The sequence below is a fragment of the Mustela nigripes genome, chromosome 3 (assembly GCF_022355385.1).
Source record: "Mustela nigripes isolate SB6536 chromosome 3, MUSNIG.SB6536, whole genome shotgun sequence".
NCBI classification, from domain to species: Eukaryota; Metazoa; Chordata; class Mammalia; order Carnivora; family Mustelidae; genus Mustela; species Mustela nigripes.
Genome location: NC_081559.1, coordinates 119132550 through 119148180, shown reverse-complemented (window position 1 = coordinate 119148180; position 15631 = coordinate 119132550). Strand labels below are relative to the sequence as shown.

At 36.7% G+C, this 15631-nt stretch overlaps 1 protein-coding gene across 1 annotated transcript in view; it reads left to right on the top strand.

The window, feature by feature from the left end:
- The window catches only part of PXDNL (peroxidasin like), a 479104-nt gene that overhangs the window by 149485 nt on the left and 313988 nt on the right, over window positions 1-15631 (top strand). The window contains exon 2 of the mRNA XM_059394566.1: window positions 9698-9769. Coding sequence (XP_059250549.1) covers window positions 9698-9769 — 72 coding nt within the window. The remainder of the gene's footprint in view (window positions 1-9697; window positions 9770-15631) is intronic.

Genomic DNA, 15631 nt, shown 5'->3' with positions numbered 1-15631 from the left:
AGGCAGTTGATATTGATGATGAGGGACACCCAAGTAGCCAGTGCAGGTGACAGAGCTGCTATTACTGGCTATGTGTGCTTCCTTCTGAACAACTGTGAGGCTGCTTCAAAGGTAGTTTTATCATGGGGGTGATATTTGCATGTTGTCTTGGAGAATACTTGAACATGTGATAAAGAAAAGACAGGGCATTCCAAACAAAGGAACAGCAAGTGCACATATGTAGAGTTATGAAACAATGTGACCAATATGTGATTAAAAAGTTTGGCCCATTTCACTCCAGTGTGCCTAAGGAGAGACGGGGAGGTATGGGGAGTTATGGAACTAATATGTGACATGCAAACAAGATCAACTTTATCCTGTGGCACAGTGCATCCTGGAAATGAATCTCACCCCTGACAAGCCCTTGGTCATCAAATACATGGTGGAGAATCAGGTCAAAGGAGATCTTTCTAACAACCCCAGAACAAAGTAGCAACCTAATAGTAAGAAACGGGAAGGACAAACAAGATAAATGTAATCCAAGATAAAAACATAGCCAAGTCTGATCTCAGGGCTTCTGTAATATTCTTTCAGACTGTGTTTATTGGCTCATGTGGCATACTTGTCTAGCAGGATCTAATGGTGGATCTAATGGTGTTGGCCACTCTCCCAAGCACAGGGACATTCAGATAAGCCATGCTTAACATGAAAAGAGGGGACAGAAATGTTAATATTGCTGCATAGTATTATAATGATCCTAATAGTATGAATTATGCTAAGTAATTAATTTAAAAAGTTAAATCTTATTATTTTGAAATATATTTTCACTCAAATGACAAAGTTAGCAATGTCTTTACATTCAAGAGGTTACATTTGAGTTTTATGTGAAGATTCAGTCACAGCTTCTTATTCTCCAAAAAACATTATTATTATTTAATTTCTTTTCAGTGTAACATGATTCATTGTTTATGCACCACCCCCAGTGCTCCATGCAATATGTGCCCTCCATAATACCCGCCACTTGGCTTCCCCAACCTCCCACCCCCCGCCCCTTCAAAACGCTCAGATTGACAGACAAATGGATAAAGAAGATGTGGTCCATATACACTATGGAGTATTATGCCTCCATCAGAAAGGATAAATACCCAACTTTTGTATCAAAAAACATTATTTTATGCAATGTGGTATATTATCACCTCAGAGTGAAGCTTTTTTGCTGACTGCTATTTTCACATGCAAGTGAATGGGATTCAGGGAACACTATTAAGCCTATAGTCTAGTCCTCCTGGTACTGTGAAATTTAGGACATATTAAACCACCTCATCTCCCTTGAAATCATTTCTTTAACCTAGAAGAGTGGCCTGCTCTTTAGTGACATCTGCTGGAAGGACCACATTCACAAAGAAAGAAAAAAGTCTGGAACTATTTTGTCGGGTTGTCTGTTCTCTTTAGGTTTCCACAGACAGGAACGCTTTCTTTTATATTTGGATGCTTTTAATGACCTCAGTGATGCAGCTGGACACTCAAATTCATACTGACTTACCTTGGACTGGTTCACACCTTCCATTGACATTTTCATTGTTAGCTCCTTTGTGCAAGCATGGGGTATTTGTTAATTCTAACCACGTACGTAACCTCTGGAAGACAAAGGATTTAAATGAAATGCTAACTGCCCTGTCTGAGGGAAGTGGGAATTTGGTTTAGGATAATGAGGTGGAAATTATAATAAAATGAGAATCAGGAAGACTGTTTTCTGATACAACCTCTGGTCCTCTGTGGCTGGCAGATGATGAATGTGCCCTTCCATTGTCCTAGGCCTATTTTCCTCAGGAGGAGTTTAAGGTTAGGTGGGAGTCTGTAGACAGTACCTACTTTGTAAGCAGACACACTTGAGAGCCATTCCCCATGGCCACTTGCTTTGCTCTGAGATGAGTGAAATGTTTTGAATGAAAAGTTCCAATTCTGAAATCAACATATTAACAACTGCCTTGAAAAGGTAATGTTAAGATTTAGCCAGGATGAATATGTACTTACATTCCACTTCTTTCCTCTCCCTTTTGCTTTTCCCTCTTGTCTTACACATAGAGTCAGAGGTTGGACTAATTAATCTGTAAGACAACTTCTTTTTAAAAAGTTCAAGTTCTTCAAGATTATAATAGCATACTTGTTCCTTGTAAGAAACTGGGAAATTAGAGAAAAGCACAACCTAAGTCTTTTGTGTGTATGTTCCCTTGTTACCTTCCAATTTTAACTTTCTGTGAGCACCTGATGGCTCTCAGTGCCATTGTTTAATTGATTTAAACCAGTGCTATTGTTTAACTGATTTCCTCATCCTGGGGATTTTGTGAACAAGTCCAGCTTGGTTTAATTCATAGTTTGAGAAGTGATTATAATCCATTTCTGGAAAATAGTGTGGAGCTAGGCTGGAAATTTCATTGAAGAGCAAAATAAAGAAGGTAGATTGAAAAACTATTATAAGGTTGTTCTAATATCTTCTTTGAAGGCTTTATAGTATTGTGATTTATGTATAGATACTTTAGAAAAATGCCAGTACTATCTACCCAACCCCAGGCAATGTTCACATGAGACCGGCCCTTTCTTTCTTGTGCTCTTTACTTGGTGGTCTCCGTACAGCTAGTGATGATTTTCTCTGAAGCAGCACCTGTCAGGAGTTCAGACTCCTCAGAGCTACTCTCCTCAGAAAATTCTGAGATGCAGATCTGAACTTGGGAGGCCCTTCTGTGACTGTGAATTTTCCATACAGGTTTGGAAAACTTTGTTGAGCCTCCCTGGCCAGGGGTTCAACCCCTTCTTACCCCTGGCTGTTTCATTCACTGAAACTACTTGCCTCTCCCTTACAAAGGATGGCACTTGGCCAAGTGTGAGCCATGTCTTCTGAAAAACTACACTGAATGAAGGAATGAATGAACACTGTCATTTCCACTTTTGCCAGGGTCATATTGGGTGTGGTAGGGTTTTCTAGAGAAACTTAACCAATAGAATGAGGAAATCAATAGGCTCTTTCTAAGACAGAGGAAGAAAAAAGAGAGAAGGATTCATTTTAAGGAATTGGCTCAGGCTTTTGTGGGGGTTAGCAAGTCTGAATTTTGAAGAGGAGGCTGGCAGGCTGGAGACCCAGGGAAGAGTTGATTTGCAGCTCAGTTGTGAAGGGCATTGGAGGCAGAATCCCCCCTTTCTCAAACACTTCAGTCTTTTCCTCTTAAAGACTTTAAGCGATTGGATGATCATTTTAGGGTTCACATTAGGGAGGGTATCTGCTTTTTCAAAGTTTACTGATTTCGGTGTTAATCACATATAAAAATATACCTTCACAGCAATATCTAGACTGGTGCTTGACCAAAATCTGGGTACCATGGTTTAGTCAAGTTGACATAAATTACCCTTCATAACAGGTTAACATCAAGCCAGACAAACAGCAACAGAAGATAGACTCAAGCTCTGGCTGCTTGACCCTTGGTAGGAGGGAAATGAACATGAGATCAGAGAGAACCAAAGAACATGATTGGAAATCAGGCAAGCCATGCATTCGGTGGTGTCCTCCAGCTGCTCTTCCTCACCTGGAAAATGTTTTTCCAATTCCTATTCTTAAAGAGCTGTAAGATGGAAAAGGAAAGATGTTTTAGGGCGGTAGGTGAAGTTGTGGAGAGATCTGTTACATTCTTCCCCTGATTCCAGGGTCTGGACAGTTTAGAACCCATGGATGAGGAGATGGCACAAGGAACAGCAGTTGAGAAAGGAGATGGAGGCTGGAACGCTCTAGCAGTTAGGATCAGAACAACAGGGAACCTGGCTGCAGGGAGCAGAGCACGCAAATGGCTTCGACTCCAGAGACAGAACAGAGGAAGGAGTGCACAAGTGTGCGCTCCTGGGAGAGATGATGGCCGGGCTATCAGGAGTTATCTTACTCCCTCCCGCCCTTCCCGGAAGCCAGGGGAGACAAGACCCTGCTTACGTTATTTCTGCAGTTTTATGCTTTTGACTTTGCAGTGACTTAGTTGCATCCCCGCCTTCAACAAGAATGCTTTCGGCTCAAGTACAGATCTGCTTGATCTTTTTTTCATGAAGATAGGCTTTCTGCCAGAATGAATATTTTTCACTTATGAAGAAACAAGTAGCACACTGAGACAGAAATCAGCCTGTTAAGTTGGTGCTCTCTGAGAGTTTCCCTTATTTGTTTTGCTCTCTCAGTGCCAGGTTCTTAGCTAAAATGGCTAGGCATGGGCCCCCTTAGCTCAGGCATCTGCTCACAATAAACCTGTAGACCTCCCAATAGTGCCCTAGTTTGAGATGGTCTACAGGTTTATTGTAGTGGTGGTCCCCACCACAGTGGGAACAGATGATCTGTGTAGCTTGGGTCTTAAATTCAAGATCTCAAATTTAGATTTTGATATTCTCTCCCAATGACCTATGCATTTAGCCAGGGGAAGGCTGATAGTGTTTTTTTTAAGAGCATTGAATTCGTCTTATAACTTAAACTGGACTATCATCTGTGGACAAATTACAATTTTATTTTTTATGTTTAAATACCCACTTGTTTAATGTTTTCAAAAAATGTGCCCTATGTCTGGCATTTATAAAATATACTGGGAACCTCAGAACCTCTGGGAAAGGTCTAACATCTCTATCACTCTGTGAGATCTTTCTCTGGATTTTTCCACACAGACATAGTATAGCTCCATCTAACCCACCCAGAAGGTGTGTAATGGGCGGTGATGTGGGCGTGCTGTGCCCTGTTCCATGAAGGAACTAAATAACATGATCCTGAGCTATGTTAATTTGTTTAAGGCTAGTTCACCTTGCTGTCTGTCCATGCTTGTTCTCTGCCCTCTGTGTACAATGGAGGAATCATTTAAAACTCATTTTGGAAGGAGAATCTTTTGGATTAAATTTGAACTAAAACCCATCTCTTATTGGTTAAAAACATCAATTCCAAATTTCTCACCATAAAAATCATTAAACATTTCTTCTTCAGCTTTAACAACTTGAGCTGTAGGCAGACAGGCCAGGCAGACAGATAAACAGACAAACTCATGTTGACCACTGCCAGTAAGCACCATGAGCTCAGTTTTCATCTTGCTGCTTTTCCTAAAGTTGTTTCCAAATTGAATTCCAGTGAAAAGTGAATAGGATGAAAATTGTGCTACATAATAATTATTTTTATGAATATTTTTTATCAATATTACATATATCATAAAGGGATGAATTGTGCAGGATATATAAAAATTAAATTATAATTCTATGCAAAGAGTGAAAAAATAATGCTACAAATAATGCTAAGTGAAGTTTTATATAAATGACAAATTTTCTGTGGGTGAAATTTTAGTGATCCATCTTGAACATAATAGAGGCAATATGGGAAAATAAATAATTATTTTTGGATAAACTTATTTACAAAGAAGGTACTATGATCCAAATTTGGTGGTCATTTGAATTCAGATGATCTTTTAGTGTAATTTCATGAAAAGGTATGGTAAATACTACTTTCAGCAATCCATATACAATTCTAAAATGCAGCAATTAAAACTAGGAAGGGAAGTCTTTCCTTAGAGTTTTAGTTTATAATCTGCCTAACTACACAAGTTTATGTGGTAGAATATATTGACAAAGAACATGAATGTTAACATGCTAACTTTGGTGCATCTAAATATGTCTTTTAAGAGTTTTAAGTTAAGGGGGAAATAATCTTTGGGTCTCTTTAAGTGTGCTTTGCTTTTCTGGAAAGCTGCTTCTCTGTGGCTACTTGAGCAGTGAGAACTGTGCATCATGTATCTCACAGCCCCCTAAATAACCCTTGCGACAGTGGACAACTTGCCACACTACTCTGTGGCAGGAAACTTATTCTTGCTTGTTAGTGAAGACAAAGGGAATTTTGATAACCAACACACTTAATACCTTTACTCTTTTTTTAAAATTTCTTTTCAGCGTAACAGAATTCATTATTTTTACACCACACCCAGTGCTCGATGCAATCCGTGCCCTCCTTAATACCCACCACCTGGCTTCCCCAACTCCCACCCCACCCCTTCAAAACCCTCAGATTGTTTTTCAGACTCCAGAGTCTCTCATGGTTTACCTCCCCTTCCAATTTCCCCCAACTCCCTTCTCCTCTCTAACTCCCCATGTCCTCCATGCTATTTGTTATGCTCCACAAATAAGTGAAACCATATGATTATTGACTCTCTCTGCTTGACTTACTTTACTCAGCATAATCTCTTCTAGTCCCGTCCATGTTGCTACAAAAGTTGGGTATTCATCCTTTCTTCAGGAGGCATAAAACTCCATAGTGTATATGGACCACATATTCCTTATCCATTCGTCCGTTGAAGGGCATCTTGGTTCTTTCCACAGTTTGGTGACCGTGGCCATTGCTGCTATAAACATTGGGTTACAGATGGCCCTTCTTTTCACTACATCTGTATCTTTGGGGTAAATACCCAGTAGTAGTGCAATTGCAGGGTCATAGGGAAACTCTAGTTTTAATTTCTTAAGGAATCTCCACACTGTTCTCCAAAGTGGCTGCACCAACTTCATTCCCACCAACAGTGTCAGAGGGTTCCCCTTTTTCCACATCCTCTCCAATACACTTTGTTTCCTGTCTTGCTAACTTTGGCCATTCTAACTAATACCTTTACTCTTAAATTGATTAGTGAAAAGTTTAAATTTAAAATGTGGTGATTAGTTCAACCATCTTTTTGCATTATTTTTAATTACATATATTATGTATTACTGCTGTATTATTTAATTGAAAATGAATTCAGAGTTGGCATGATTTTGTAGAACTGAAGATGTGCATACATTGTGATCTAGCAATCCTAATTCTAAATACGTTCCAGAGAAATATTTCTTCAAGTGGACAAGGAGATATGTATGCAAGTTTATTGAAATATTATTTGTAAATGTTGCAAAAGATTGATAACAGTCAAAATGACTGTCAGTAAGAGGATATATAAAAGAACTGTGTCTGCATAGTGAAATATTATAGAACAGTTGAGGATAAATATCTAGATCTTTATGTGTCCAAGAACGACCTAGAAGAGATGCAGTAGAGGGGGAAAAAGAGAAGTTTTAAAAACCATAGAAAGTTTAATTCCATTTCTGTAATTTTAAAAACACTAACTATTCTATATTTACTTCTATTATGTTTATTTTCATATTTTTATATGTATACATTTTACTTTTTTATTTACATATTCATATACCTATATATATTTGTGTGTCTAAAGAGAAACATCCCACTCAGGAGAGAGGTTATATTTGAGAAGGAGACATAGCTAAAATTAAGGTAGTGGTTAAAAGAGATTTTTACTTCACCTGTAATATATTTTTGCATGTGATTTGTATAATCAAAATAAAAATGTGTGGAACTGTGAATAGAAGTAACTATATCAAGTGAAAGCAGTTGTTAATTCTGGATATGGATAATAAAGAATACTCTTATTTGTACTTCTCTGAATTTTTTAAAAATTTCAAAGCCTTAAAAAAGAAAGTGATTTATCTTTTTATATTTACTCCCTTGTATTGTTAGAAGCTCAATTTGGGAGGACTATTAGGATTTATGGTTTGATGTGAGAAGACAGTCTTTTCTGTAATTTGAAGCTTCTGTTTTGAAGGGAAACGAAGGGCCTATAGTATTTGGATTTATATAACGTTATTTCCTGCAGGTTTATAGTGAGAATTTCACATAATTTATAAAGTTTCTTTTATACCTTGTAGGTCTATATTGAGAATTTCATATAATTTATAAAGTTTCTTTTAAAAATATAGTACAGACCAAATAACAATGCATGATGTTTAAGCAGTGCATTCCGTCTTACAAAGACGTATAGTCACAATGAGTTATTTTGATTGAATACCTTTTAAAAAAATGTCATGCATCTTTTTTCTTTCTTGGTGACAGAATTTAATTATTTTAATTGAAAAGGCTCCCATAAAATTGCAATATCCTTCCAAGTCAACTCAAGAGAAATATAAACTGATAGAATTTTAAGGTAATCTTATAAAGATTTTTGAGTCAAGTATTCTAAAATAGTACTACTTTTTATGGTGGTGAAAAATTTTATTTTGAGGAATTAGTTGAGGGGGAGTACATATTTTGTTTTTTTTTGTTTTTGCTTTTGTGTTTGTTGGGTTTCCTGACACACTAATGCTCTGTGACGTTTTTGCAATATCATTGCCCATGGGTCTCATATTTCCGAACAATTTTTTCATCTTTTTCTTGTGATCCCTACATTAGTGATATAAACTCATCTCAAATAAATTATCAAACTTACAGTTTATTGCCTAGATAACTAAAAAGATGGAGGTAAGTTTGATCTCAGGCATAGCTGGATGCAGGGCTTTGTTTTCTTCTCCTATATTTTCACCTTTTTGTCTCTAGTTGACTTTATTTTCTAGTCTGGACACTTATGGTCATAGATACTCATTTTTCATAATCTCTGATCCCAAACACAGAGCATAACTATTTTATTCAGCAGCTCATGAATGCCCCCAATTTGCTTTGCTTGAGTCATATACTCCCCACAGAAGAAAGAGTGTGTCCAAGGAGACAGTTGTCTGGCCTTAGTCACCCTCTTGAAGGGCACATGACTGACATTTCCACCAAAATCATAGGCAGTGAAGTGAGTTCTCTCACTGAAAGAGGGTCTAGGCAGACCAATACCTAAGTTGGCTATCTGTGCAGAACATTTTATTTGTTGCTCTGTTGTACCACTGATACTTTATATACTAGTGCTGTAATTATTTGTTTGTAATCTTCAACTCAACTGTGCCTGCCCAGTAGCAAGGACCATATATATTGTTCATCTTTGTGTTCCTATTATTTATGTGGCAATGTAGTTGGTATTCAGTAATTTAAATGTTGAATAAAGTAATGTATTAATTGATGAAAGAGAATGTTGGCTGCCTCTCTTACACTAATTTTTTTGTTTGTTTGTTTGTTTGTTTTTAATATTTCCTTAGAAGGCCGTTATGTTCCTGGACTATTAAGAAAAACTAACTAACTAATAATAATTTTGCCTAAACCCAAGTAATGATGATATGTTGAATTGATAAGTGACATCTGACCTATCAATATTGTTCAAATTTATTATGCTCAATTGGCATGTTGCCATATACAGAATTTGTTTTAGTGCCAAATAGGACAAATGGAAATGGTGTAACTGCTTTTAACACTTTTAAGAGATCTGTAACTAGCTGCACTTTTCTGGTGTCTTTAGACTAGCATATAGCACCTGATATGCATAATCTGCTATAAACAACATATGTACCTAACAATTATGCATAATGTACCTAATTCTGTCTCGTGGTTAGTCCTTCAGTGCCATAATTTATTTATAAAAATAGAATTAGTTTTTAGACTTCTGGAAATAATAATCATAAATATTATATTATATATTTATAATATAATATATAGGGGTGCCTGGGTGGCTCAGTGGGTTGATGCCTCTGCCTTCAGCTCGGTCATGATCCCAGGGTCCTGGGATCAAGCCCCACATGGGGCTTTCTACTCAGCGGGGAGCCTGCTTCCCTTCCTCTCTCACTGCCTGCCTCTCTGCCTACTTGTGATCTCTGTCTGTCAAATAAATGGATAAAATATTAAAAAAATAATATAATATATAATATAATAATATATTATATAAATATATCATATAAATATTAATCATAAATATTATAATATTTCTCCTTTTTATGTTCCCAGAGACTTGAGGTTTAACAGAATACAAGAAATTCCTGGGAGTGCCTTCAAGAAACTCAAGAATTTGAACACTCTGTGAGTACTTATGGTTATCTGTGAGTTTTCTAAAATTATAATCTAGTTGGATTGCAGATTGCCATGAAAAGTCATTTGGAGACTAAAGATAACTAGTATGGGAGTGGAAACTTGTTAGTGCTCTTGTAATCAGAAATTCTCTGCTTTTCTCCACTACCTATATTTTTACTACCTTCTGAATCTGGGAAGTAGTCCTACTTATCTAGTAGTCTTTTTTTTTTTCTTTAGATTTTATTTATTTATTTGACAGAGAGAAATCACAAGTAGATGGAGAGGCAGGCAGAGAGAGAGGAAGGGAAGCAGGCTCCCTGCTGAGCAGAGAGCCCGACGCGGGACTCGATCCCAGGACCCCGAGATCATGACCCGAGCCGAAGGCAGTGGCTTAACCCACTGAGCCACCCAGGCGCCCCATCTAGTAGTCTTTTATATTATATTTGTTTAGAAAGCTTCATGGTTGAAGAAACTAAAAGAATAATTAAATACTTTCTTTATGGATCCTATAGCCAAAGCAATAGGCATGTAATAAAAATGCATGGTCTTAGGGCACCTGGGTGGCTCAGTGGGTTAAGCCTCTGCCTTCGGCTCAGGTCATGATCTCAGGGTCTTGGGATCGAGCCCTGTATCGGGCTTTCTGCTCCACAGGGAGCCTGCTTCCTCCTCTCTCTCTGCTTGCCTCTCTGCCTACTTGTGATCTCTCTCTCTCTGTCAAATAAATAAATAAATAAAAATTCATGGTCTTGTGACTATGAAATCCATGCTTTCACCATTATGCCACTGGATCTCCTTATTTGTAATACCACAAATACCACAAAATCATGTATTTAGAGGAAAAGTTACAACTTCATGGTTAAGATCTGATAAAAATTTTCAAAGTCTAAAACACTTATTTTACTCATTCAACAGATATTTATTATCTGTGGTCTGCTTAGCAGTTTGCTGGCTTAGGGTCCAGACCAAAATACACAGGTCCTCGCTATGGTATAGCAGATAGTCTGACGTTGTGGATGAACCATAAACAAAGACCCAGCTGTTAAAACTGTAAAACCCGTAATAAAAATATGGCAACTACTATAAGGGAAGAGAGTAGAATGATATGAGAGATGATGATAGGGGGCTTACAGGTACTAACATTGCTCTATATTTAAAATTATTTATGTTGCATTTAGATTAATCCATAGGGAAAAATCACTGGAAGTTAAGAATATTCAGTGTTGTTAGAACTATGTGGGTATATTAATCTTCTTGACATAATATTTTTGTAATCAAGTTAATAGTATTTTCAACCTAGCTGAATTTATCACTGTGCTATAGCCAAGCCAGTTCTTCTAACTTCAGGGTTGAAATTATAACTTTATACTTGTATTTTTCCCACCTGGATTCTTTCCAATAATTGATGCCTGAATACACATACTTTATCATAGTATCTCTGGTTGGGGTGATATAAGAACATAAGAAAGTAAAAACTGCAAAGTTTATTTCTTACTTAACAATACAGCAGTTGTTCTCAAACCATAATATGTAAAAAAGTTTCCTGGGGAGCTTTTGGCCATGAAGATGGCTAGTTCTCTTCCCCAAAGATTCTGATTTAACACTTCTAAGGAGGGACCCAAAGATTTGCATTTTAATGAGCATCTTTAGGGGGTCTGGCACTTGGGGAGCACTATCATTGAAGCATTCAATTGCTATCTACTGAGATAAGTAGATGATAGAAAACCAAATATCTTATTAATTTATCAAATTGTTAATATTACCAAGCGTTATCAAATCTCTTCTTTCAATACAGTTGCCACTTAAAAGTTTTTTGAAGAGTGAAGCAAAATGATGATCTTTACTGTAGTTTGGCCACATTTTGGAATTATAGCTCATAATACTGCAGTTATTAATAAACAGTCCATTTCCTCTTTTGGTAGAAGCCATACTTATTATTAATTTGTGTCTAAATATTTTAATGAAAAAACCAAGATGAAAAATTAACAAGATGAAAACAAGATGAAAAATAACACCATTTGTGGTGTTAATTACAAGCCTCATTCTATACTGGTTGTTTTATGTACATTAGCTCCATTTCTCACTCCATTTTGCACTGTGTGATAGATGTTCTTATTTCCATTTTACAGATTAGGAAACTGAGATTCATAACTGTCATGTAATTAACCCCCATTCATACATCTAGAAAGGGGCAGAGTCAAGATTCACCCACACATTGATCTGTTAACTGCTGAGCTATATGGTTTCTCATGATAGCTCTCAGGAAGGCTAGTTCCCTGGAATAACAGATGATTGGTCACTTAAGTAGTAAGTTGTGTAAGAGGGAAAGGAATGAGGTCAGAAATGGGACACTGAAAAGCTGCTGGGATTGGAGAACATGTGCTAGACCAGTGTGGTGAAACCCTAATTGCTCAATGAGTTCTAAGGACCCAACAGAGTTATACTTATGCTGGTATATTCATGAAAGTTAGGGAAAAATAAACCTTTTGGCTGGTATAATTCTGAGCTCCTTGTTGTATGCTTTTTTTACAGTACCAAATTATCATTTTTTGTAAGAAAATCTCAACATTTAAAATATTTCTCAAATAAGATATAATTTTAAGGTATGATATTATGTTTGATATAATGTGATGAGAAATCTTCACTATGCCTCATCTCATGAGAGCTTTTTATCATGTTGATAAATCAACAGTCACTATTTCACTTATTTGTTTTTATTTAAAGATCTGGCATAGTGTTTTCTTTTCTCTCAAGACTTTGAAGGATTGATGTTTAATGGTTTGCCAAAGGTGTTACTCTGTAAGTAGCCATAACTTTAGTTAAGATATTTGATTTGTCTTTATTTTATTCTGTGATATAGCAAGGAAAGAAAATTTTCTGTTGTAAATATTAGCATAATTTTCTAGTTGGAGATACACAGAAACATTTAAAACAGGCATTAATTTCTGGGATAATAGAAACATGTAGATTAGGTTTCACTTTCCATCCATTACCAGTAATAAGATGTTGGCTGGATGACTTTGTTTCTTATTTACTTTGTAACTTGCTTTAAAGATGAAAAAATAACCACACATGGCTTTATGCTGATCTAGCCAGTATCATACAAACCATCAAGATGAAAAAAAAATCCAAAGATCTGAATAAAATGCAAAAAGCAAAAAGTTCAGATGTCTTCAGAAGGCAGCCAGGACTTGAGTAGCTAAAATCTGGGAAAGAAAGGAAGCTCACTGAGCTGACTCAAACCTCTGTGCAACTTTTCCTTCTCTGTCCATTTGCCAAATCATGTTGTAGAAAGATTTAGACTAGATATCAAGATTTATTGTAAATAAAAGAAATTACAGGTATGGATTTGATTCAATGGCAAAGGAACAAATGAAGCAGAGTGAAGAGTCCAGAAATAGACCCATAGGTAAATGGTCACCTGAGATGTCACAAATGTGTATTGGATTGCAGTGGGGAAATTAGAATTATCTAGCAAATAGTGCAGAGTTATTTGGCTATCCATGATGAAAAAGATAGATTATGGCACTATTTCACTACTTTGGTTCACATACAATGATCAATTCTAGATGGTTCATAGATTGTGTAAAAGATAAAAATAATAAGGATTCTAGAAGATAACAGAAAAAATCTTCATATCCTTAGGACAGATAAATATTTCTCAGAAAACACAAAAAAGCAGTAATACTAAAGTAAATGATTGTTAAATTTGATTTCATTAGAATTAAGAACTTCAGCTTTCCAAAGACACCTTTATGAATAAAAAAAGAAGCCACAGGCTGGGAAATTTACAATTATGTATATCCAATAAAGGATTTGTATCAGGAACTCTTACAAATCAATAAGTAAAAGACAAAACCCCAACTAAAAAAATGTAACATCTTGGAACTGCTATTTGACAAATTACAATATTCAAGTGGCCAATAAACTCATGAAAATGTATTCAACATCTCTCTGCATCAGGGAAATGCAGCATAAGATGACAATAGGATACCTCACACCTCCATTACAACAAAAAACACTCACTTATAATGAGATGATAGAGCTCTTATAAATTGCTGGAGTGTAAATTGGCTCAGTTATTTTAGAACACTGGCAGTATCCCCTAAAATTACATGTAGATTTGGTGACTAAGAAATTGCACACCTAAGCATAAAATCTGCAGAAAGAAGTACATATGTAGTTCAAAAGTTATGTATTAGAACTTGGTAGAAACATTATTTGTAATACTGAAAACTGGAGAAACGCCATAATTATCCATAAGTAAATTACCGTAAATTCACAAAATGGAATATTATAGAGTAAATAAAAAGAATGTGTTACAACCACATGCCAAAACACAGATGAATCTTGCAGATGAAATTTGGGAGAATTATGCTAGACACAAAAGAGGGCATACATGTTATGATTCCTTTCATAAAAAGTTCAAAACCAGGTCAAACAAAATGCAATATTTTCTATGTTGATAGAAGCTGAGGTTTACTGGCTGGAAGAGTACATGAAGGAATTTTCTGTGATGTTGAAGTTATTTGGTTTCTTGGTTGTGTGGTGGGTACATGAATATTTTCATTTTTTTATAGAAAAATATCAAGTGGTATACTCTAGAGGTCATTAAAATATTCACCATAAATTGATAGCATAAGTAAACAGTATTTTGGTGGGAAAATTGTATATAATTTCTTTTCTTCTATTTACTTTTCTGTTTTTTTCCAAATTGGGTATAATGAATATGTAATAATTAATAATGTTAAAAAGAGGTAAAAACAATTGAAAAAAAGGGTGAAAAGATTAAACCTGCTAGACAATCAAGTCTTTGTAAACCTAAAGTTATGCAAAATTAACTATAGAACAAACTATATTCCTGTGAGCTATTACAGTTAGAATTACACAGCTAGATGTGGTTGCAAGGGAGGGGGGAGGGAGAGAGAGAGAGAGAGAGAGAGAGAGAGAGAGAAGCAAACAGGAGAAAGCACAGGGAGAAAAATTGGCTTAGAAAATGAGAGGGGCTGAATTTTGTGAATTCTTGCAACCAGCAAAGCATAAAGCCTAGAGTTTAAAAGGTCAGCAGGCTTTGGGATAGAGCTCAGAGGGCAGTGCCCTTTTCATGGAGAGAGTTCAGGCAAACAACCCAGGGCAGAGTGATCTGAAGAACACCTTGAGCACACAGTGGGGAGATTATTCACTCATCTTGGATAGTGCCCCTGGGAGGCAACATTCACAGAGATGGCTCTCCAGGAACAGGGAAATAGGCCAGCACAATTTCCCTCCCTTGCTCCTCAGCATAAACACAGAACCACTGGTGGGAAGCAGTAACATGCCACACTGGCTACCTGACTTGCTTACACTAAGTACCACCCCCTGGACTCTTACAGGACTGCCCTTCCCAGGCAAACTTGCCTTAGTCCCAGTGCAGAGTGTCCCTCCCCCAGAAGACCAGCACAAGTCCCTGCCTATACCACATTTCCTGACCAGAAAGTTCTACAGGGCTTCAGTTCTGATGGGGTTAGTGTCAGGTCTCATTTCACAAGCAAACCACTTCACACCTAGTTAAAACTTGCCCCATTCAGACCAAGGACCAAACACTACCCAGAGCAGGCAAAGAGAGCCTCTGCAGATGGCTCAGCTGAAAAATAGAACAGCCACAACAAACAATAGAGCACATGAAACCAGGCCATAGACACTACATGACCTCTTTTTCATAAGGCCATTACTTTCAGTAGTAGTAGACACAACTTTCAGAGCAGCAGACATAACTGGGTTTTCTAACACAGAAGAAGAAAGCAGAGACTTAGACAAAATGCCAAGATGGACAAATATATCCTAAATGAAAGAACAAGATAAAGCCAAGACCAGAGATTTAAGTGAAACATATAT